This window comes from Epinephelus fuscoguttatus, linkage group LG12 (genome assembly GCF_011397635.1).
Source record: "Epinephelus fuscoguttatus linkage group LG12, E.fuscoguttatus.final_Chr_v1".
Lineage (NCBI taxonomy): Eukaryota > Metazoa > Chordata > Actinopteri > Perciformes > Serranidae > Epinephelus > Epinephelus fuscoguttatus.
Window position 1 is genome coordinate 28,566,995 of NC_064763.1, and position 23,910 is coordinate 28,590,904.

Consider the following 23,910-nt stretch of genomic DNA (forward strand, 5'->3'; position numbering starts at 1 on the left):
CATTAATGTTGCACTGATGAGCAGATGTTTTCATCTTTTTTTCTGTTGTGCTAAATAAAAAAAATAAAAGATTATCATCACAAAGAAGCACTGACTATTCATTTAGCTATTATTATTGCATACGTTTCTCGTAAGTGTTTACAAGTGTGAGAATTTCTCTTAGTTTTTCCAGTTGAGTGGGGAAAGGTTATATATCATGGGAACTGACGGGAACTATCTTGAACTCTTTTTCATCTTTGTGACGCGAAGGACGTCAACCGGAAACACTTTTTTCATATCTTGCATTTATGTAATTCGTCACTTGACTTTCTTGTATTTATTTTACTCTTTATTTAACTTTTATTGCATTTATTTCATATTGTCACTAATTTTCGTCTTTTTATAATTCAATTTAAAAAAAAATGTAAATCGGTTTGTTACTAAAAAAAAAAAAAAAAAAAAAAAAGAGCCCCGTCTTCTCATTGGCTGATAACCCGGAAGTTATCAGAATGATTTTGGGGGCGCGAATCCAGAAAGGAAAAACTAAACTGTTGTTGTGTTGTTAGGACCGCTGGACCACCTAAAAGTTATTAGAAGTTAGTCGTTGTGGTTTCTGTTGCCGTCTCTTTCGCCATGTGTGAAAAGATCAAGAAGGTAATGCCTTTCTAACACTTTATAAGTTAATGCAGTGATAACCGTTGGCTTTTGTTTACCGTCCTGTTTCATGTGCCTCCTCAGGTGAACAGCTGGCTCAGCACGGTGTTTGGAGATCAGCCGGTGCCACACTTTGAGGTCAACACAAGGACAGTGGACATCCTGTACCAGCTGGCACAGTCCAGTGAAGCCCGGTGCAGTGACACAGCTCTCCTCACAGAGGACCTCAAACAGAAAGCGGCAGAATATCAGGCTGAAGGTGAGGCACTGACAGTTAGCAGAGACTTATTTTTAGCAATGTTGCCTCACACATCTCAGTAATTAATGTAGTGAATACAATGTCACAATTACAAGAACTGATGGGCAAAAGACCTAAGTTGTTACAAACCCTTAAAGGTCCAGTGTGTAGATTTTTTTTTTGTTTTTTTTTGGGGGGGGGGGGGGGGGTATATTGGCAGAAATTGAATACAATAAAATAAGTATGGTTCCTTTGGTGTATAATCACCTTAAAACAAGAATTGTTGTGTTTTGGTTACCATAAAATGAGCCGTTTATATCTACATAGGGAGCAGGTCCTCATCTACAGAGATGACTGTGTTGCACTGCCATGATTCTACAATAGCCCAGAAGGGACAAACAAAACACTCAGTACGTTTACATGGACAGTTTAATTCCACTTTTAATCGGAATGAACGGCCATTCCGATTAAAAGTGGTCATGTAAACGGTCATTCCGATTGAAAATTAAATCCGATTAAAGGGGGTGGTTTATTCCGTTTGTCATTCCGAATGAAAGAATTTTGTCTTCATGTATACACTCATTCCTCTTTAAGTTCATTCCTGTCTTTCTGCGCATGCTCGTTTCCTTGCCCTTCTGGTGCGATGACGTATATAGTGCGCATAGCAACGGGCTGCATAGCAACGGGCTGAGCTAGAGCAATCGGACTCGTTGCACTCACCGGTTTCCATTCGCCACAGCACGGTCTTCTGCCTCCCTTCTCCTGCTCAACAGATGAAGCATTAGCAGAACAAGGTTGTTGTCGTACTGCTGCTTTAAGAATATAAGCAAAACACGCCCGAAAAAGGCACTAAGAACGGTGTCGTCAAACTTCTTGTTATCCAGAGCGAGGACTACAGTGTTTTCTTCCGGTAAACGTAAACACGTAACATCCGCCCTGCCCCCTATCCAATCAGAAACATTCCCTGCCCCAAACCTTGCGCAGACCTGAATAAAGGCAGTTGAACTGATCTCCCATGTAAACCCTCATTCGGAATTAATATTTCCCATGTAAACTACCTGGAAACACTTTAATTCCGAATGATTTCATTCAGATTCATTTCATTCCGAATGAGAAGCCATCATGTAACCGTAGCCACTGTCTCTAGATATGGCCATTCGCGTTTTCTCATCGGCCACGGTTATTAGAAATCCCTCTGTGCTGAGTTGCATCAAAGAAACACCAATTTTCTTTTTCTTTTTTTCCGTGACACTGCTTTATTCAGTGTTTTTACCATTTAAATCACTGGGTCCATTTGTTTTGGAGAGAGAGAGACCTCTGTGGATAAATTGGCTCCCAGTGAAAACCTCCTGAATGTCAGAATGATCAGAGATAAAGTGAGCGCACATAGCAGGCACTGTGTGAGCAGCCCGTCTACGACATGCCAAACAGCCTAGAAGGAACACTGATTTGTATTGTGAAACTGTTTTATTCAGTGTTTTTACTGGTTTTAATCTCTGGGTCCATTTGTTTTGGAGAGGATGAGACCTCTGTGGATAATTCAGCTTGGGGTAAAAACCTCCTGAACAATGAACACTAAAGGAATTCTAATCAGAGAAATTTCAGCTGGTTGCATTCTGCAATCCGTACCACTAAACACCACTATATCTCCCTAAATCTCACACACTGTTCCCTTAATGGTTTGATTCTGTGTCTTTTTATGTTTCTGTATTCAGTTCTGTCAAATGTAAGACTGTCTGTTGATTCACACCATAATGTCTTCACCGCATTTTCACAGAACTTAACCGTGTTTCCTTCGTCTAGGTGCTCATCTCCGTGATGTTCTCCTGCAAGGTGTTGGCCTGTCCTGTGCGAGCTTGTCAAAGCCCGCTGCTGACTACTTGTCTGCTTTGGTGGACAATGCCATGGTGCTTGGAGTCAGAGACACATCACTGGGCAGGTACGCTGCTGTTGCACTGTTGATGTTTCTTTTCTCATCAGTATTTTCCTTGATGGAAAGTTTCCATTGAGAGATGTCACATAATCAGCTTTACTTCTTGCCTAGCTTTATGCCAGCACTGAACAACCTCACCAACGACCTTCTGGATGCAGAGAAGTCAAACAGGAGACTTGAGAGGGAACTCAAGGCCCTCAGAAAGAGACTTGGTGCCACTCTAGTGCTGCGGAGCAACTTACAAGAGTAAGACGTGGATCCTGAGGATGAGTTTGGCATATTAACATTATTACTGCTTTGTAGCATAGTTGAAATAAAGCAAACCCCCTTGGGCTATCACATCCCGTGTGCTGACATGTGCCAGTACCTGACAGACATAAGCCGCTGACAACATGCTGTATCTCATGTCTAATCAGTGTTCTTTATTGTCTTCAGGGATATCAACAAAACTGTTAAATCTCAGTCAGTGGAGAGCGCTAAAGCAGAGGAGAGACTACTCAACATGGATTTTGTGACGGCAAAGGCTAAAGAGCTCGGCAGCAGACGGGAGAGGGCAGAGGTATGCCGTGGCGTTATATCTGTAATAGCTGCTATGGGTGAAATGGTATACAGATTTACAGTTTGCTATGCACCTCTGTTTTGGGGTCGCAGTTTGGCACATTTTCAGTACAGCAGGGAAAACAAAACAATGCAGAAAATGTATTTTATTTTTCATTTATTTAAAAAGATAAGTATCACATGTCTGTAGTGTAATGTAATGTAGTGTAATGCTCCGTCATAAGCAGGGTTCAGCTTCCTAGAACATAGGCTTTAATTCAGTATTCTCTCTGTGATGTAAGTTACACTTTATGCCAGTGTGGTGGCAGTAGTAGAGAACATTTGACTGTTGGGGCACAGGATGTATCGAACTTATGCTGCATACTGAACCAAACATCCTGTATCGAACACTTGGGACAAATATACTTACTGTCACATCCCCATTAGCTGCATAGTGGAAGTTAAGTCATGTATTAAGGAACAATATGCTGCTGTTGAAAATGGTAAGACGGAAAATGCCCAGGAATTAAAGAGTGCTCCTTTTTCATTTCACCCTGTTTTATTTCATGTATTCATATCTTAGTGGGAGGGTTGCTCTGGGTGAAAAAATTAAGAAAAACTGTACTAATGACAACTTGCTATGCAGCCTGAAGATGCATTAATTATTGGTGTCCTCGGCTACGAGTATAAAAAACTGCCAGAAATATCTATCAACCAATGGCATAAGAATACAAAATTAGTAGGGTGACAGATGGAGAGGATGAAGAGAGTCCTCTAGAAAACTGACAATATCTAACAAATGGGAACAAAGACAAATTTTAGGGTGTGATAGTTAACATGCTATGCAGATGTATTAATTCATAGCTTAATAATGTTGCAGCAGAAAAAAAATATGCCAAAGGTGAAGAAATGGCTCTCTGAAAAATAGGAAATGGCCTCCTGGCATGGCACAGCTCTTTCCTCTGTGGAGTTAGCACTTTTATTTAGTTAAGAAAGACACAGTGTAGTCTGACCCAGGTATAATGTGGGCATCAAGTTACTGACTCTGGTTTGGAGCACAGGGATGATGCTGCAGACAGGTCCAGCCGTTAACGCCCTTGGTATCATTGTCAGGAGACACTAGATATTCTAAATATCAGTCACGCAGCAGCAGCAGCAGCAGCAGCAGCAGCCATGACAGAGCTGTCGTGGAGCTTGGTTTGCCATTTTATTCTCTTCTATCAATCCTGCAGGCTCAACTTGTGTCCAGGAACATGGACAAATCTCTCACCCATCAGGCTATTGTGCAGCTCTCTGAGGTAATTTCAGCTGCTGCACATACAACATACAACATGCTAGTGAATATGTAACACTTTGTGCTGTCAGGGTTTGAAATGCATCATTTTATTTCTCTCTCTCTCTCTGTAGGAAGCAGCCACGCTGAAACAAGAAGTAATCCCCTTGAAAAAGAAACTGGAGCCTTACATGGACTTAAGCCCTGTGAGTTTGTTTTTTAGTTTGTCTTGTAACAGTCCAGCAACCAAAAGTGCTTTCACATCATATATATATTTTTGTGATGGCCTTGTTGGAGAGATTTTAATTTCAATTTAACTAAAGCAGCTTGACAGAGATTTTAAAACAATATTATGTTTCTGTATTTGACTTTACGAAATGTTTTTACCTTCTAATCCACCACAGAGCCCTTCTCTCGCTCAAGTGAAAATCGAAGAAGCAAAAAGAGAATTGGTGAGTATCTTAATACAGGGTGTCTACAGGTTCTTAAAAAGCCTTAAAATGAAGTTTGCTTAATGTAAGGCCTTAAAAAGTCTTAAACTGTCTTAAATTCAGAGTCAGTGGGTCGTAAATATTTTCAGTCACATTAGCGTGAAAATTTCTCCAGCCTGAGGTTTTGTTTTCTTTTTACATTAAACACATTAAACTTAAACTCACCCAATTGTTGTCATTTTTCCTTACTGTTCATTTTGAACTTACATCAGTGTGTTTACTTGGAAAGAGTACTTACACACCAACATACAAATATGTATATAATGGGTATTTCCATTGCAGTTTTGGTCTTAAATTTCATGTAAGGTGGTGTTATAAATGTCTTAAAAAGTCTTAAATTTACTTGGTTGAGATATGGTTGCTTACTTTTTTATTTCAATGCCATTTTGTTTCCTCACTTACAGGCTGCACTTGATTCCCAGTTTGAGATGAATATGGATTTCAAGTGAACATGTTTGCGATGTTAAAATCATGTCTGTTTTGAGGTGTATATCCTCTGTGTTTTCAAAAAGTAATAAACTAATTGTTTGCGTGTCTTTGGGACTCTTTGTAATGTGTTGCAGCAGCCAACCCCTGTCTGCCTCTAAAGACTGTCTGAGCCATGAGGTATTAGTGTGGGGAGTTAAAGTCAAAATGGTTGCCTCTGACAATCTGTCCTTTTGTATTTTAATGCGTACATTTGTGTCCCCCTCAAACAAATCACATAACTGTCTGTTTTTCTTTTGAATGTTTCTAAGTAAATAAAGCAACCTCCCTAAAGTGGAAATTTACGTTCTCCCTCAGCTGATTTCTTTGAAAGAATTGTGCTTTAACAGAAAACCTAAAATATTTTGATTTGTGAGAAAGCCACAGTGGAGGCAAAAATGTAAATCTTCCCTTTGGTTGGACCTATTTGGTTTATCTCCTCCTCTTCCTGTTTGTTACAAAACATCATTAACACTAATCAAATGTTTTGTCTTTTGTTTTTAAGTCTCTGCAATCTAATCGAGGGGTTGTGTTCCCAATTTGAACAAGTTTCAACAACATGTCGTGAGAATTTCTCTTTGATCAGTTTTTCTTCCAGAGGCATATTGATTATGCATCTGTCTGCCCAGACACAGAGAGGTGGTTTTATTTGGATGGCGTCTGTATGTTGCAAGTACTTTTAAGGAATTAACAGCAATATGTTTAAGATTATCTTCATGGTAACTTTGGATTTGGTCATTTTTTAATCATATTGTAGAGACTTTTATGTCATTAACTAGAGTTGTAGATAGCTGACATGAGCCTCCCCCCACAATGGGACAAAATGTCATGTAGTTTTTCTAATTCTTATTTCTACAGGTTTATGTATTTTACATTTTTTATGTTATGAGTACCACATTTACTCTGCAACTTTCCTCCCTTTTTGGACCTACATGGTTGAATCTTGCCTTTAAAAAAAGTGCAGGAAGCCATTTGAGTTGGACAACAAAATTCCTCAGGCTTTGGAGGGATAACAGCACATGAAAGGGGTTTCGGAGCCACTCCCTTGGTGCCTAAAGCTAACGTACAGAGAATGGGACCAAGTAGTATGCAACTTTGTATGCAAAATATCACCTCTCAGTTCCTCCCCCCTGCCAGTCTCTCCCCCCGTGGCGCCAAGCGTGGAGACCCCAACGTCTCTGTCACTCTGACTGTTGTAGGTCTGCGCTGCAGTCTGACATGTAGATTGACCGGTTACCATGGAGTGGGTCATGGATGTGGGCCGGGGAAGCAATTTACCCAGTAGGCCCCCTGCTTCATTCAAAGGCACCATGGTTAGGGCATCGACAGTTTATGAAAAGGGACAGAATCAAAATATCATTCCGCTGAAGTCAAGTTGGGACACACATACACACAGAGCTGCACAAAGCATCATTAACACCATGTTGTCTGGGTTTGGTTTTTTTTATCACAAGATTTACCAATATGCTGGGCCAGTATTTTTCTTTGTGTTCCAAGTGTATGTTAAGTATCCCTGTAACTTTTCCACTTAGTATATAGATAGATACACACAGACACATAGACAGATAGATACATACATGGATACATAGATAGATACATAGATCCACACATAGACAGATGCATAGATATATACATACAGTACAGGCCAAAAGTTTGGACATACCTTCTCATTCAATGCGTTTTCTTTATTTTCATGACATGAAAACATGTTTTATATTCTAGTTTCTTCAAAATAGCCACCCTTTGCTCTGATTACTGCTTTGCACACTCTTGGCATTCTCTCCATGAGCTTCAAGAGGTAGTCACCTGAAATGGTTTTCCAACAGTCTTGAAGGAGTTCCCAGAGGTGTTTAGCACTTGTTGGCCCCTTTGCCTTCACTCTGCGGTCCAGCTCACCCCAAACCATCTCGATTGGGTTCAGGTCCGGTGACTGTGGAGGCCAGGCCATCTGCCGCAGCACTCCATCACTCTCCTTCTTGGTCAAATAGCCCTTACACAGCCTGGAGGTGTGTTTGGGGTCATTGTCCTGTTGAAAAATAAATGATCGTCCAACTAAACGCAAACCGGATGGGATGGCATGTCGCTGCAGGATGCTGTGGTAGCCATGCTGGTTCAGTGTGCCTTCAATTTTGAATAAATCCCCAACAGTGTCACCAGCAAAACACCCCCACACCATCACACCTCCTCCTCCATGCTTCACAGTGGGAACCAGGCATGTGGAATCCATCCGTTCACCTTTTCTGCGTCTCACAAAGACACAGCGGTTGGAACCAAAGATCTCAAATTTGGACTCATCAGACCAAAGCACAGATTTCCATTGGCCTAATGTCCATTCCTTGTGTTTCTTGGCCCAAACAAATCTCTTCTGCTTGTTGCATCTCCTTAGCAGTGGTTTCCTAGCAGCTATTTGACCATGAAGGCCTGATTGGCGCAGTCTCCTCTTAACAGTTGTTCTAGAGATGGGTCTGCTGCTAGAACTCTGTGTGGCATTCATCTGGTCTCTGATCTGAGCTGCTGTTAACTTGCGATTTCTGAGGCTGGTGACTCGGATGAACTTATCCTCAGAAGCAGAGGTGACTCTTGGTCTTCCTTTCCTGGGTCGGTCCTCATGTGTGCCAGTTTCGTTGTAGCGCTTGATGGTTTTTGCGACTCCACTTGGGGACACATTTAAAGTTTTTGCAATTTTCCGGACTGACTGACCTTCATTTCTTAAAGTAATGATGGCCACTCGTTTTTCTTTAGTTAGCTGATTGGTTCTTGCCATAATATGAATTTTAACAGTTGTCCAATAGGGCTGTCGGCTGTGTATTAACCTGACTTCTGCACAACACAACTGATGGTCCCAACCCCATTGATAAAGCAAGAAATTCCACTAATTAACCCTGATAAGGCACACCTGTGAAGTGGAAACCATTTCAGGTGACTACCTCTTGAAGCTCATGGAGAGAATGCCAAGAGTGTGCAAAGCAGTAATCAGAGCAAAGGGTGGCTATTTTGAAGAAACTAGAATATAAAACATGTTTTCAGTTATTTCACCTTTTTTTGTTAAGTACATAACTCCACATGTGTTCATTCATAGTTTTGATGCCTTCAGTGAGAATCTACAATGTAAATAGTCATGAAAATAAAGAAAACGCATTGAATGAGAAGGTGTGTCCAAACTTTTGGCCTGTACTGTACATACATACACATAGATACATAGATAAGTGGATACATAGATACATATCCACACATAGACAGACAGATAGATGCATGCATAGATAGATAGATAGATAGATAGATAGATGTGTAGATAGATACATAGATACGTGGATACATAGATACATAGATCCTCACATAGACAGACAGACAGATGCATAGATAGATAGATAAATAGATACATACATACATACATACATAGACAGATAGATACATAGATCCACACATAGACAGACAGACAGATGCATAGATAGATAGATACATACATACACATAGATAGATACATAGATACGTGGATACATAGATAGATACATAGATCCACACATAGACAGACAGACAGACAGACAGATGCATAGGTAGATAGATAGATACATACATACATACACAGACACATAGATACATAGATAAGTGGATATCCACAGATACATATCCACACATAGACAGACAGACAGATGCATAGATAGATAGATAGATAGATAGATAGATACACACATACATAGACAGATAGATACATACATACACATACATAGATAGATAGATACATAGATCCACACATAGACAGACAGACAGATGCATAGATAGATAGATGTGTAGATACATACATACATACATACATACACATAGACAGATAGATACATAGGTAAGTGGATACATAGATAGATACATATCCACACAGACAGACAGACAGATGCATAGATACATACATACATACACACATAGACATAGACAGATAGATACATAGATAGATACATATCCACACATAGACAGACAGACAGATGCATAGATAGGTAGATAGATAGATGGATAGGTGCGTAGGTAGGTAGGTAGATGGACAGGTGCGTAGATGGATAGATAGATAAATAGATGCCTAGATAGACACAAAGATAGGTAGACTATAGGCTTGTAGGTACACACAGACAGATAGATAAATGGATAGACTGATACATACATAGATGGACACAATGCTACATAGATACGTAGCTATATAGATACTTAGATAAATACACAGATAGATTTATTGATTTGCACATATTAATATTAAACAAATGACAGAAACAATAATGACAATGAACATGTAGAGAGAGGAAAAACACCCTGAAGCGCCTATTGAAGACCTCTAACCAAATAATAAAAACAAGGTAGCATAGTATATAGTATATAGGTTGTAACATTACATTATAAAAGTGCACAACATTCCCATTTGCACCTGTCAGTCTGTAGTAGTGGGAAAGAAACGCGCAAACCTCACAGAGTGAAAGCATTTTGCCATAATCCAAAAAGTAAACATGTGCCTCATGGGGGGAGAAAAAAATAAAAGGTGGTGCCAGTGCGTCATACCATTCAGAGTGTCGCCCCTCTTTCCTTTTAAAATAGTTTTATCTGCCACGCCCACACTATAATTCCCACTCAGCTGTTACTGTAAGTCGCTTTCAGTTTCCACATGCATGTATTCACAAATCTGCGGTGTCGAACAGTAGGAAAAGTCGGGCCACGCGTCGGATTAATCACCTCGTCTGTCAGTTTTGAGCAACTTGTTGCGCAGCTGCTATTTCTAACCTCCTCTGTGGTCCATTGCTGCTGCGAGGGGACAGGCGCTGCTCTTATTCACCAGCACACAGCCGCTGGTTTGTTTTCTGCTTCATCGCTGATATTTTCTGTGGAGAAAGACAGATGGGTGAAGCGGTGGATTTTTGAAAGAGCGTGGCTGTAGGAAGATGAAGCTTTTGTGTGGGTTTTTGTGAAGTCCTGTAGCCTGCAGTGGATTTCGGAGTGTGTTTAATATGATCTCAGAGACAGGTGATGCGAGTCATGAGCTGGACGCGTCCTTGCCACGGACTAGACTGGAGCCACAGCCTCTTGTACCTGGTTTTACTCCTGTGGACCAGACGCGTGAGTGGACTGGCTGACTTTTCAAGTAAGATGATGATAATGATAGTGGTGGTGCAGTGAGGGGAAGAGGGGGATAAACCAGTCCCGGATGATTAAAGATCACAGAAAGTGCTGTTGTTACTGTGGGTTTGATGTGGGTCTGCTATAAGTGATGTGATAATCATGGGCAGATTATGAGACAATGGGCCCCTGGGCACATATATGCAAAGTCAAGTCATGTCAATTTTATTTGTACAGCACATTTTATACACAGTAACACATAGAAAACATTAAACAATAAGGTAGAGAAAATATGAAATACTAACAACCATTAGCCTGAGAGAAAAGCAATGTTTTGAGACTGCTTTTACAGTATGATACAGCTGTAGCTGTGTTGCCTCTTTTTTTTGTCATTGTTCAACATCTTTTTGTGGTTTTGTGTCTCTATGCAGTTCCTTTGCATCTCTTTGTGGTCATTTTGTGTCTCTTCTCTGTTAGTTTGTGTTAAGTAGAGCAACATTTTTACAGGAGAAAGCCAACTGGGCCCCTGATACTTTGGGCCCCTTGGCCTGTGCCTGGTAGGCCCGTTCACTAATCCATCTGAGGTGATAATAGCTATGGTGGGGGAGTGAAAATATTTGTACAGTTGATGTATGGTGTAAAAGATGAGTTATAGCCTTTTTCACCACATTGCCATTTGTCCAAAAAAATCCCACTTGAGATTTAGCATGGAACTGTCTGCCTGTCTGAGAAGGGGTAATGTAAAAGACAGTGTGAGGAGTAAAATAGAAGTCCTTTTTTATGTTTTGTCACTGCAGTTACTGTCCAAACTGAACATCAGATTTATTTCAATCACTTCTGAGTCTTGCAAGCATGGATGGATTACTGAACGGGCCTGCCGGGCACAGGCCCAGGGGCCCAAAGTGTCAGGGGGACCCCTAGGCCTTCACCTGAAAAATGTCTCTTAAGTTAACATGTACCGACCAGACAAAGACTCAAAAATGATCACAAGGATGCGCGAAAAGATGACAAAGAGATGCAAGGGAACTGCAAAGAGACAAAATAACTACAAAAAGGGCACAACAACCACAAAGAGACACAAAACGACCAAAAAAGACACAAGATGACCTCAAAGAGACACAAACCACTACAAAGAGATGCAAAATAACCAAGGAGACACGACATTACCACAGAGACACAAAATCACAAAGAGATATGACTACAAAGACATGCAAAACAACCCAAAAAAAAAAGAGGCAAAACCAACACAAACTCTGTCTCTTTCTCCTTTGTAGGAGAGGTCGTTGGGCCTTTTGAATTTCTGTGCCCACGGGCCCAGTCTCTCATAATCCATCAATGCTTGCAAGAATCTTTTTTAAATAATACAACTAACGTAGGCACCTCAAGACTTTGAATCAGAAGTAACTTAATCACATCTACACACCATGCAGCAACAAAGGTAGGTCATATTGAGCTGAACGCCAGTTGGCGGGGTTTGCCACCCGGGAAAGAGATCTGGCAGTCAGTAGTTTGATGGGTGAGTTTCAAAGCAACATGAGACATTAACAGAGCTCCAAAGAGGTCAAATAAACTGATCCGAAACCACAGATGAAAGAAACAATATTCACAAACAAAATTGTTTTTCAGAGGTATTAAGTCACCTCAAAGTTAAAATCCTTTTCAATTAAGGATTTTAGTTGTTGTGTCTATTTCTACCCTTGTAAGTAAGTAGATTTAGTGGGGCCCCTTTGAAGCAAACCCTCCCTTAGAGGGTTCCTGTTGTTGTCTGTCCCTTACATGATTAAGTGGATTTAAAGAAGCACTCCAGCGATTTTGCATTGCACTTCCATAAAGTTCCTTGGCTCACAAAACACAGATATTAAAAAAAGGAATGGTGAAGATGGCCTGACATTGAGTCTCTAGTATGTAATTTAATAGCATCTTTCAAACCCCACCCCTCCAATCTGTGATGTAGACTCTCTGTGACACCCATGCTGAGATAACTCTGATGACCACTACTTCCACAGGCTAAGCAGTGCTCCTCATGACTTCATGTGTAAAAATTAGTGTCCCTTAAATGCATCTGTATGTTTCCTCGTGCATTCCAGCCTCACCAGTGTCTTTTATGTTACAGACTACTTGTCCAGGATCATCACCAGTCACTCCGCTCAGGCGTGTGATGGACAGCCTCTGCGACTCCACTGTCCACGCCACTCCACCATCTCCATCCAGTCTGCCTTCTACGGGGACGGCGCGGCGCGGCTGTGCAGAGCCGACCCGGACCCTTCACTCAGAGCTCACAACCACAGCTGTTCAGCTTTTACTGCTCTACAGGTGCATTTTATGTGTGGGATATGCAGCACTTTTCACTCTCACTGGGTCACGTGTGCATAGGTGGGCTTTAGCTGATTTTCTTCGATATGTGTTGTAGTTTTGTACACCACCTTTAGATGAGCTGGCTGGTGAATGCTGCCTAATAGTTGATGTAGATTTATAAAGACCGCCATTTTCTATTTGTCAGCCAGTTGTAGTTTCATTCTATGTGCATCTGATTTGTGCTCACTGTGGACTGTAACATCAAATCCTGCGTACTGGTTAAATGCTGACTGTCCGTGGTGTTTGCTGTGCAGAAGCTGCTGTCAGAGTGTCAGAGCCACAGAGACTGCCAGCTGTCTGTCAACCACCTGCTGTTTGGGAAGGACCCCTGCCCTGGCACTACCAAATACCTCCATGTGGACTACAAGTGTAAACCAAGTGAGTCCAGTAGCTCTATACCCATTCATCCCTACTTTTTTCTGCTGTCCCACTCAAATTATGCTCCATGTTTCAGCATCAGTTTCTCTCACACATTTACAGGTGCATTAGCATGAGATAGCTACACAGTTATACACAAATATCTCACCCCTTCCCCCAAGCCTTACCAATCAGTTTCCCACTATCGTCACCCCCTTCACCTCTTCATCCTTATTGTTTTTCCCCCTCACTCAGCTGAACACAAAAGACATGTGGTGTGTGAGGGGGAGAAGATGATCCTGCGCTGTAAGCCCCCCAAGGTTCTGAACATCTATGCAGCTGTCTATGGGAGAAGTCTGGGCCAGACTGACACCTGCCCCTCACACCTGACGAGACCACCCCCATTTGGTGAGTCAACGGTATATTCAGTGTTCCCACATGGTGGTAACTAACAGAGGACAAAGGCCTCACACAAGGGGAACAGTGAAACCAGGAATATAATGTCTTTAGAAATAACTTTACAAAGTCAGAGAGGAAAGTTTTAGGAAGAGGAAGTTTTTGCATGCCCAACAAGAAATCAGCTTTGAGTAACAGGTTTCACTACTCTGACATTTTAAACAGGCAATATATAGCATCTTAATATCATTTAATTATTTTCACATTGCTTTTGAAAACTTGATATAATTACTTGAATGAAGTCAGACCATCACTATTTTAATAAGCAGCATCTATGAGGCGAAGGGGCTGTTTCCACAATCACACCATCTTTACTATTAAGTAGTAAGTAGCACTATATTTATCTTATTTGAGTGTCTGAATTCTGAGTGTGTAAATTTATCCACTAAGTAGTGCTCTCTAAAATACGTAGTGTCCCTGGCTCAGCAGACACTTGGACTTATCATAGTAGGAAAATCACAGGTGTTACTAATAACATTAACGATGGCTCTTTTACATTGAAATGTTCAGTAACCTTGCGTTCATGTGGTGTCGGGGTTATCATAAAAATCATGCCCCCACAAGTCGGAACAGAAATAAGTTTTGGATAAAATGAATAATATAAAGCATCAAACTGTTATAAATGTGTTGTTTAAACACTCTGAGGAATTAAAAACAGCATATCATCTTTGTAGCATTCATGTTGTTTCCACATTACAACTTAAAAGCTCAGGAACACACTGAAGTCTGAAGGGCGTCTTCCCATCTCAGGAAATGGGACCATCCAAGGAGCACATGAATGCAGCATAAGCCATGATAGTCTGACTGTGAGTCAGCAGCAACAACACCAGGAACCTTAGACCAAAGCAGCTAAATGGAATTTAGCCATCATTAACTTTATTACCTACAAATGTACTTTTCCTACTCTGTCATGCCAAGTTATCTTTTGTGTTAAAGGCCTGCAGCAGATGGTGACATGAGTGAAAGTTATATGGAAAAGCTGTTCAGTAAAATCAGAAATTTGCTTTACAACATAAAGAGGAAAACGTGGCCTTAATTATACAGAAACAGAAGGAAAAGACATACAGTGGGTGTTTTCACAGCATATATTTTGGCATGTCATTGCAGAGAAAGCACAGGTGTCACTAATAACATCAGTAATTGCTGCATTCCATTTGGGTGTGCCGCAGCCATCATTAACGTTATTGAGTACACCTGTGCTTCTCCTGGAAAAGCGTCTGCTGTGAATAAGGCCAACCGGAATGGTGTTAGATAAAGGCTATATTCCACTGTCATTTCTTGCTTTAAAACAGTGGTTCCCAACTGGTGGGTTGTGCTCCAAAAGTGGGTCATTGACCCATTCGAAATGGACCGCAAGTGTCTCGCAAAAAACACACTTTAGTTCTAAGTACAGTGAATTTCTGGCACAGAGTTCTTATTTTGAAGTGCAGTTTCCTGCTATAGAGTGAGTGATTAACACAGTACTAAGTTAGTATGATACTGAATATATTAAACTTTGTGGACCTTGAACTAATGACTAAGGAAAAATCTGGACCCCATGGCTGCAACAGTCAGGAACCACTGACCAAATTAATCTAGCTTAGATGCACAAGTTAACTATTTGCTTTGCGGAAAAAAAAAAACATCACATAGCTGCCAGACAGGTGATTTCATTGTAGTTAAACTACAACCAAACTCCTGCAAAACACTGAATTCATTGGTGCAAATAAAGTACTCCTCAGTGAGCTTTGAGTGGGCATTACACACACACAAACACAGTGTTTCTTATTCACTGACTTGCTCTCTGAGTTTCTCTTCGTTGTTCCCCACAGAGTGTCTGAACCACGAGGCTGTACACTTGGTGTCTAAGTCCTGCTACAGCAAACAGAAGTGTGCTGTTGCTGTCAGCAACCAGACCTTTAGGGACCCCTGCTTTCCAGGAACCAGGAAGTACCTCAGTGTGGTCTATTCTTGTGGTAGGACTCTCTCTGCTTCCTCATTCACAAGATACAATTACTAGCCTGGTGATAAATGAGAGGTTTTAAAATAGGAACAGGCTCATGTGATAATATTCTATACATAGCTCACGTCATGACTGGTTTTGTTTTTGCCTTATTCATTATGTTTGAGTGAACATTTGTAGTTTCCTACTGTGGATCCTTATCAGCTGATCGGCTGTTCTCATCATATCACACCCAGCAACACAGTAGCGGGAAATAATAGACTGTGAGCTCAGATTTGTGGGTTGAGGCTGGCATCCTGATAAACTTCCTGCAATTGGCACAAATGCCAGTGAGGTCATACGGCAACATTGTTCATGTCACAAAGTTTGGAGATTTGACTTCAGCCTGATGTTGAAAGAATTCTTCTCACTAACTCTGTTGGCTCGAGCAAGCACAAAACAATGTGTGTTAACCTTGCAGACCGGTTATAAACACAATTGAACAGAATTAAATGTACTATATGTTTAATTTTAGAGCATCACTTCATCGTGGATCTAGTTTTCACAAATTTTTGGATGTGGGAAATGGTGTGCTGATGTGGTCTACTGTAGATTCACCAGTACACAGTCACTGAATCTGTATCAATTTGTCAGCAGTGATATAATGACTCTTCTCTCCTTCTAGTAGTACCGAAAACATTACTAAGGGAAGCAGACCCTTACATATTCAGGTCCACCTCATCTCCCACTGTGGAAACAGAAAAAGGTAACCGCATCATGCCATCTGTATAATTCCGGGTTTTCTGTGCCATGTTATCTGACATCATAATTCTAATTTTTGCAGCAGCTACTCCTGCAGATCCAGAGGAGCCTTTCCCCAAAGGGTCAAGACGACCAGACAACTCAGGAGCGATGATGAGCAACTCTCTCCTGACCTATGCCTACATTAAAGGTAGACATTATTGTACCACAAACAGTTGTTTAAACAGTGGAAAGACAGACCCAAACCGAAGACTGCACATCTAATCTATGGTTTATACAACTCCTGTCTTCATTTCCTACACAGAGCATCCAGAAATGGCAGCGCTGCTCTTCACCTCCAGCGTGTGTGTTGGTCTCCTGCTCACACTGCTGGCTGTATCAGTCAGAGTGACCTGCAGAGGGCGTCGGCTCAGAGATCACAGACTCGCACCCAAGTCTCGAAGCCAGGCTGCCAACAGCCAGGAGGAGGATGATGATGATGAGGATGATGAGGATGAAGATGATGATGATGAAGAGGGAACAGAAAGCTCTTTAATCTCAGCTGCAGACAGGAAGGCGATACACAACTGGGAGGAAGTGACTTATGTGAGCGAGGCAGCCGAACGGGCTGAGAGGATTGAGCGCAGGGATATGATCATACAGGAGATACGGATGAACGCCTATCTGAATGGCAGCTCATGTTAACTCAACTATGACCCATGGGTGCTGCTCAGCACCGTGGGGATTTTTTCAGGATTCTCCGCAGCAGCTCTCAGCCTTTGATTATTAACAAAACAAGACACTTTTTTATACACTGTAAAGCAGTTTATTGTGTGTTTTGCCATTTTTGCAGCTGTTTGTGAAGAATGTAAGAATGTTTGGGTGAAACTGCAGCATTAGCTGTTTTTAAAGGATCAGCAGGATTTAATGCAGTAAAATGCGTGATCACATAAATTCTGTAATTGTTTAAAAGTTGTGTTTATTCACATTCACCACCAAATGAAGCTTGAGTTTCAGGTTGAAATACTAAAAAAAGGCTGAAATCACTGGTCTTGACAGGAGAGACACAACTGTCATGTTCATTTAAGTTAATTCAGTTTTTATTTAAATTGCCAATGTCGAAAAATTGCCTTTCGAGGCTTTACAATCTGTACAGCCAACTCCCCTAAAACCCCCTTAACTGGAAAAAATGGAAGAAACCTTAGGAAAAACAACATAGGAGGGATCCCTCTTCCAGTGCAGATAGACATGCAATAGATGTGTGTACAGAATAGACCAACATAGTAAAATTACAGTTTGGATAATCAGAATCACAAAATGATAGATTGTAAACATGGATCTGGCAGGGAATAAAGCAACTTCCAGCTGCTGCCAAACAGATAAGCAGACGGACCTGAGATACACGACCTCCTCTACACCATGGAAACCTGCAGAGAGGAAAGACTACCCCCACTCATGAGGCAAAACTCAAGCACACCATACACATGGGTAGAAGGGAGATAAACACACAGAGGGAGAGAGATCTAGAGGTTTAGCCACAACATCCAGGAGACTAAAAAAGGCTGATGTAGTTTTCAACAGGGCCTGTTGCTGCAGTGAAAGGAGCCACGGGCAATCGCTCACAAACTGAAGTTGACGGACCAATGTGGCGAGTGGTGAATACATCAGCACCAACATCACTAGGACTGGCTAGTGTTGCTTCAAATTTAATAACAAAATGATCTGTACCACAGGGTGGAACGATCAGAGTGTTGACCTGGACAAAGCAAGTCTTAAATTAGGGTTTTAATATAACCGCTTCAAATTGGTTGAATGTAATATAAAGCTTGGAGGTTAGATGAAACAGATTTATAGATTCAGGCCCACCTTGTTTGGGGGAGGGGGAAGCTTCAATGGTTTACACCATGTTTCACATAAACCAATCATATCCAGACTATGCTTAAGAATGAATAGACTGATCTGATACATGTAAAACCAAATTACACGGCCAATCTATGGAGCTGCAAGTAGATGTCAATACATAATACACCTTGTGCTATTATTAGAAAATGTGTTGGGCCTGCATTTAATGGTGTGGAGATACAATTGTGATTACCTTCAATATTTTTGTTTCAACACCTACAGTAATTTAAGGTACTATTACTGTACAAATTAATCCTTAAGGGGACTCAGAGCAGTTGTATCAGTGAGACTGATGAATCACCATAAACCAAAGAACATGTCAGGGAATGTGATCTGTCTTAACACCTCCAGTTTGTCTAAAGGGACCATGACACACAGAAGCTTTCATCCCCTAACTCCCTCTGGGTTTTAACTCCAGAATGAAGCCTTTTAATCATGGACAAATGTGTGGCTTAATAAGTGTCAAGTGTTCTCTGTCCATACAAAAATAGGCACATTACAGTGTTTTCCCAACAGTATAACTACATTAGTGGTTGTTAAAATTGCCAGCTGTTCACACCACAGACACAAGGTATGTGTTCTAGTTTCACCCGTCACTATTGTCTCTTCAAAAAGGCATCTGAATTGAGCGCAAAAAAAAGGTGGCATTATTATCCTTTAAATCTGCACATTACATCCAGGATGTTTTTCTGAATGCAGTGCTCCTTGAAACCAGCCACTCCTCTCTGAATCACTGCATCTGCTCTGTCCACATCCACATAGCGAATAAAACACTCTGAACTTTACAGCTTCCTTATCCCTGCTGGGACAAGAGTTGGAACGACCATCTACGATGTGGCAACTTCCTGCCTCAGAGCAACACTGACTCATAGAGGTGTGTGTATGTGCGTCAGTGACGGGAGACAAAGAGAGGAAAGGTGTAGCATCCTTGTCCTTGGACCCAAAAGGATGTTAAACTGTGTTCCAGCTGAATCATTACCTCTGAAACTTTGTTGAATGTTAACACATAAAACCATTCTTGTGGATTTAGTCACACACAGTAACAGTGTTCAGTAAATTTAGATTTAACTTTAATTATTTTCACAGAACATATAAAACTTTACAACAGGGTGAAAACAATCAGTAAAAGAATACAAGGATCTGATTTAAATTAAAATAAATCAGGTTTATCATGACATCAGCCTCCATGTGACATCATTACCTGTTCTTTCATACAATTGTATCCAGCTGTCTTCTTCACATTTCAGTCCAGTTACGACTCTAAGGCATGAGCACATCTGGTGTGTATAATAATCACTGGAAGACCTCAAATAACAGACAGTAAACTGACTTCAGGATTGTGATAATAAGGCATCATAGTCGGTTGCATACAGAGCAGTAAAGGACCAGGTCAGTGCAGCAGCTCCAAGGTGGGAATCTGAGTGGTAGTGGTCTTTATCTTGGTCCCCATTTGATGTTGGTGAGGCCTTGAAACTGTTTTTTAAGGGCCTGTCTGTCTGACCACTCTGAGTCCAGGTGGCTATCATCGTCTGCCTCCTCCAGTTTCTGAAAATGTTAACAGAAGGTTAGAAAGACACATTCAGTACAAAAAAAACATGGTTTTTAATGTGTGTCTCTTTAGCTTTTCCTCACCTTGAGCTCCTCCTGCCTCCTGTAGTGATGCATCATCATCTGTTTCTGCTGCTCCTCAGTAATCAGAGGCTCTCTCGCTGGCGCCCCCTCCCCTCTCTGAGGGAAATTGCAACAAATGGATTCCAGTTATTCTCAAAACAAAAGCATGAAAGAACAAATATTCTCTCTTCAAATTGGCTGAAATGGCTCTCACCTTTTGGATTTTGACCACAAGCTTCGTCTTTTCATTCTTGCCCACGTAGTCCTGTAGTTTTTTCCTCCGCTGCATCTCTTTCCCAGCCCACCATAGCTGGCACTCGTCCTCTGTCATCACCTGCAGAGATGCCTGAGGTACGAACAGATGGAGAGGGCAAATGCAAAGTAATGGAGTTGAAAAAAAAAAGGATTATCAAGGAGGCAGTGAAGACGGATTCACCTCCAAATGTACCAAACCAAATACCAACATAGTAACTTATGCCCTTATTATTGACTGTCAACTGATTTCTTGTGGCCACCAGCCAGTAACAGCTAGAAAACAGATTATTGACACAGGTCAAGCTGTTTACCTGTGTTCCTGATAGGTCTTCCCGGTCCTCAAACTCCATCCTGATAGGGTCATGAGGAGGCAGCCCCATGGGGTACACGATCATCACCGCACCTCTTAGAGGATCCAGGGCTTCTTTCACCATCTCCATGGTGACACAAATATTAGCTTGAACTTGTTTCTGAAAGATGAAGAGAAAGATATATTAAATCAAAAGCATTGACCCTTCGTGGATAAGACAATCAAAGGTATAGTGTCTATACTTATACTCACTTTGGAGATCAGTGCCTTTGCCTCCTCCACTGTTTTCATCAACACCGCTTTCATTTTATCATTTGGAGCTGGTAGAAGGCAAAGAGGTGGATGGTTAGATTATCAACATATTTTTCCTTCTTGTACAGAAATTAATTTACTTTTTGACAACATATTTTGATACAAATAAGCTTGGCAAATTAGCCTCTTCACAAAACCGTGAGTGATTCAAGGTAGGGATGCACAATCATCTGGGGCAAGGACATAACATATAATGTTTAGCATTCTTTAACAGCAGAGTTTACAAGTCACAAGAGGGATTTAATACCAGAGATATTAGGAGGATAAATCTCTGTCATGTGTCACAGTTTGACCTGTCCTCCTGGCAATGTTAGACATGCTTTTAGAATATCTGTTAAACTACATAGCCAGGGGTAGGCAACATGCATCTCCAGTGCCACATGCAGCTCTTTATACCCTCATCAATAGCTCCCTCTGGCTTTGACATAGCTTAAATACACATTCAGATTTCCATTTGTCATTGTTATAGGGCTAAAGGGATTATTTCATTCTACAACTGTAAAAATGTGTAGCCTATACATCGAATTAAAAAAATGTTTTAACATTTTATCAACTGAAACGTGTGTGCCAATAATGGCTCTTTTAATAGTAAGGGTTGCTGATCCCTGTTAGATAGCCTACAGTCAAGAGCTACCGTCTCACCGTGTCCGTTCCTTCTTCCAATCTCATCTTTCCTAAATACTGGCCCTCCGCTGGGCACGCACTTGTCTTCCCATTCATCCTTCAGTTTCAGCTCCTCAATCTGCTCCTCTGTCAGCCCCTGCATGTTGGGTGGCAGTGTGATGCCATGGTCTGCCAGCTCTGGGATCTCTGTGGGTTAAGAAATAAATTAGTAAATCACTGTCAATATCCTACTAGACTGAAAGATCTTATCTACTAGCCAGTAGTGCTGACATGTTGTCGAAATCTAAATGTTAAACAGAAAATCCAACAACAGTATACCAATACTTATGGTCAGTTATTCAAAGATACAAACACATTAAGTTTACACCCCAGTAAACGTGAATAAGTACTGCTTTATATCAGTTAAACCTGGCTAGTGGTTATGTTGGCAGCCAGCAGCCAGCTTAAATAGTCTTAAATAGTAGCAAAGCAAGTGAGAGTGCAGCCCATAGAGTGTGCACAGAAAGCACTGGTTATGTCATTTTCACCTGAACATATTCTTTCCACTTTGAGTCTCCCGTTATAAATGGCTGTAATCTGCTGGATCACCGTTTCCAGGGGTGCGTCCACACTGGTGTTGAAAAGAAACTGGCTCTCATCTCCACGCTTCACATGCAGCTGCACCATCTCGCAAAGAGGCCCACCACCTGTTTACCTGCTACAAGACACGTTTAGGGATAAAAGAGTAATGCGACCTTATAGCTGAATAAACCCACAGCAAAAAGACGACGGTTTGTCCTGTAAACGCAATGTCCAGGGTCTCTAGGACAACAGTGTAACCATAGCAACAGTCAGGCAACTAGCCGGTGCTAGCTAGCATGTGCTGTTTACATCCAATGGCACAGGTTAATTTCTCTAGAGTGACTGATAATGGTGACACTTACCTAACGTTATGTGGTGAAACGACAAACACAAGACGATACATAAAATGTTCAGACTGAGGTAATACTTTGTTTAAAACCGATAACATTACTAGCTAAAACTGCCTGATAGGGATCCATCGAGAAGATTCAGAGGCGCAGTTCTTCTTTGTGGGAAGAATTTGCGGCAGGTTAGAACAATCCAGCCAGTATTACTGCCCTCTAATGGTGCATAATGGTAACACTGCTGTCACAAGGGTGTAATTACATGTGTTCTCTACAGTATAAAACGAATGTAACAGAGGTCTTTTATTGTGACAAAATTTAAGATATTTACACCATAAATTGATGTGTAAAAGGCACATACTGGTGCATAAAAAATAATTTTCCCCATGGTGTGCTTTCCTTAAAGGTATTCCTGCAATTAATTTACTGTAGGTAATCTTATTGAAACATCTTTATTGAGTAGATTGTCCTGCTACTACACTAGAGAACAATTCATCCATTCGCCTAAATATCTGCTTCTTTGCATAAAATTGGCATATTAGAATACTACACAAAAGTACAAACAAAATAAAGAACATTACAAAACAACATGCAAAATAAACAGCAATGCAGCACCAATCAGCTAACGCTATCTTAAAAAAGTAAGGCATCGACAAGGTAGCTCAGTCTGCAGGGACTTGGCTTGGGAGGTGGAGGGTTGTAGGTTCAATGCCCCCATATGGACCAAGTATGGAGTGTGAACTGGGAGTTACACAGGTGCCAGGTCACCTCTGAGGCACTGCTGGTGTTCCCTTGAGCAAGGTACCAAACCTCCAAACTGCTCCAAGGGTGCTGTTCTATGGCTTACTCTACACTATGACCCCTCTAAAATGCATGTGCAGTGTGTGTAAAAAGAGGAATATGAGAGGACATTAATTGCAATGGCCTTGTGTGAATTTACCTTATATTGACTGATGAATAAAGAGATATTATTATTAACATTATTACAATATAATGAATTAAAATTAAATGGAACTCTAAATTATTTTAGGTCGGTCTGGTTTTACTACAAGAAAGGTGAAGATTGTCAGCCTGTCTAGTATTATTATAATATGTTTGAAGATGTCACTTAAAGATGATGGGATGGAAAGTTTGAAGCAACATACGCTAACATTCAGTGTGGCGCATTATGAAGCAAAAAAGGCTGCAGTGGAGACTCTGGACTGTTGAGCAACTTAAGTCATATATTAAGCAAGAATAGGAAAGAATTTCACTTCCAAAACTTCAAGAGATAGTGTCCTCAGCTCCCAAACACTTACTGAGTGTTGTAAACAGAAAAGGTGATGTAACACAGGGGTAAACATGCACCTGTACCAAATTTTTTGAAATATGTTGCAGACATCACATTCAGAATGAGTGTATATTCACTAAAAAAAAAAAGTTTATCAGTTTGAACATGAAATATTTTGTTGAATATAGGTCAGAAAGGATTTGCAAATCATTGCATTCCCAACTTTTCCTGAA

General features: G+C 41.0%; 3 protein-coding genes across 8 annotated transcripts; 2 read left to right on the forward strand and 1 right to left on the reverse strand.

Annotated features, from left to right (window-relative positions):
* The first annotated feature begins 497 nt into the window (after window positions 1-497).
* On the forward strand, window positions 498-5,850 carry haus1 (HAUS augmin-like complex, subunit 1). The gene is made up of 9 exons (XM_049592104.1): window positions 498-633; window positions 718-892; window positions 2,675-2,810; window positions 2,916-3,050; window positions 3,240-3,363; window positions 4,574-4,639; window positions 4,749-4,820; window positions 5,019-5,066; window positions 5,510-5,850. Exons 1-9 carry the CDS (start codon window positions 613-615, stop codon window positions 5,552-5,554), a joined length of 822 nt encoding a protein of 273 aa, XP_049448061.1. The 5' UTR covers window positions 498-612; the 3' UTR covers window positions 5,555-5,850.
* A 4,308-nt stretch (window positions 5,851-10,158) lies between these two features.
* Window positions 10,159-19,565, forward strand: eva1c (eva-1 homolog C (C. elegans)). 4 transcript variants are annotated; one of them, XM_049592312.1, is made up of 8 exons: window positions 10,159-10,683; window positions 12,772-12,971; window positions 13,268-13,391; window positions 13,626-13,778; window positions 15,638-15,781; window positions 16,433-16,513; window positions 16,592-16,699; window positions 16,814-19,565. In XM_049592312.1, exons 1-8 carry the CDS (start codon window positions 10,569-10,571, stop codon window positions 17,191-17,193), a joined length of 1,305 nt encoding a protein of 434 aa, XP_049448269.1. In that variant the 5' UTR covers window positions 10,159-10,568; the 3' UTR covers window positions 17,194-19,565. The 4 variants fall into 4 exon arrangements, with proteins under 4 accessions (XP_049448269.1, XP_049448271.1, XP_049448270.1 ...); XM_049592314.1 differs by having other exon boundaries at window positions 16,595-16,699; XM_049592313.1 differs by having other exon boundaries at window positions 16,436-16,513.
* Window positions 19,559-22,588, reverse strand: cfap298 (cilia and flagella associated protein 298). 3 transcript variants are annotated; one of them, XM_049592317.1, is made up of 8 exons: window positions 22,426-22,588; window positions 22,030-22,196; window positions 21,521-21,688; window positions 20,819-20,886; window positions 20,568-20,726; window positions 20,216-20,347; window positions 20,023-20,118; window positions 19,559-19,935 (listed from the first exon to the last, which is right to left on the reverse strand). In XM_049592317.1, exons 2-8 carry the CDS (start codon window positions 22,166-22,168, stop codon window positions 19,825-19,827), a joined length of 873 nt encoding a protein of 290 aa, XP_049448274.1. In that variant the 5' UTR covers window positions 22,169-22,196; window positions 22,426-22,588; the 3' UTR covers window positions 19,559-19,824. The 3 variants fall into 3 exon arrangements, with proteins under 3 accessions (XP_049448274.1, XP_049448273.1, XP_049448275.1); XM_049592316.1 differs by having other exon boundaries at window positions 19,565-19,935; window positions 22,030-22,199; window positions 22,426-22,587; XM_049592318.1 differs by lacking the exons at window positions 20,819-20,886; window positions 22,030-22,196; window positions 22,426-22,588 and having other exon boundaries at window positions 19,715-19,935; window positions 21,521-21,598.
* Between the last annotated feature and the right edge of the window lie 1,322 nt (window positions 22,589-23,910).

Excerpts from the sequence above, each read along its gene's own strand:
- haus1 (XM_049592104.1), top strand. The coding sequence starts at position 613 with ATGTGTGAAAAGATCAAGAAG. Across the intron at positions 634-717 it reads TGTGTGAAAAGATCAAGAAG|GTGAACAGCTGGCTCAGCAC; the intron begins GTAATGCCTTTC and ends GTGCCTCCTCAG. Across the intron at positions 4,821-5,018 it reads CTTACATGGACTTAAGCCCT|AGCCCTTCTCTCGCTCAAGT; the intron begins GTGAGTTTGTTT and ends AATCCACCACAG.
- eva1c (XM_049592312.1), top strand. The coding sequence starts at position 10,569 with ATGCGAGTCATGAGCTGGACGCGTCCTTGCCACGGACTAGACTGGAGC. Across the intron at positions 10,684-12,771 it reads TGGACTGGCTGACTTTTCAA|ACTACTTGTCCAGGATCATC; the intron begins GTAAGATGATGA and ends TTTATGTTACAG. Across the intron at positions 16,700-16,813 it reads GACCTATGCCTACATTAAAG|AGCATCCAGAAATGGCAGCG; the intron begins GTAGACATTATT and ends TTTCCTACACAG.
- cfap298 (XM_049592317.1), bottom strand. The coding sequence starts at position 22,168 with ATGGTGCAGCTGCATGTGAAGCGTGGAGATGAGAGCCAGTTTCTTTTC. Across the intron at positions 20,887-21,520 it reads TGGAAGAAGGAACGGACACG|CTCCAAATGATAAAATGAAA; the intron begins GTGAGACGGTAG and ends GCCTTCTACCAG. Across the intron at positions 19,936-20,022 it reads GGAGGCAGGAGGAGCTCAAG|AAACTGGAGGAGGCAGACGA; the intron begins GTGAGGAAAAGC and ends TAACATTTTCAG.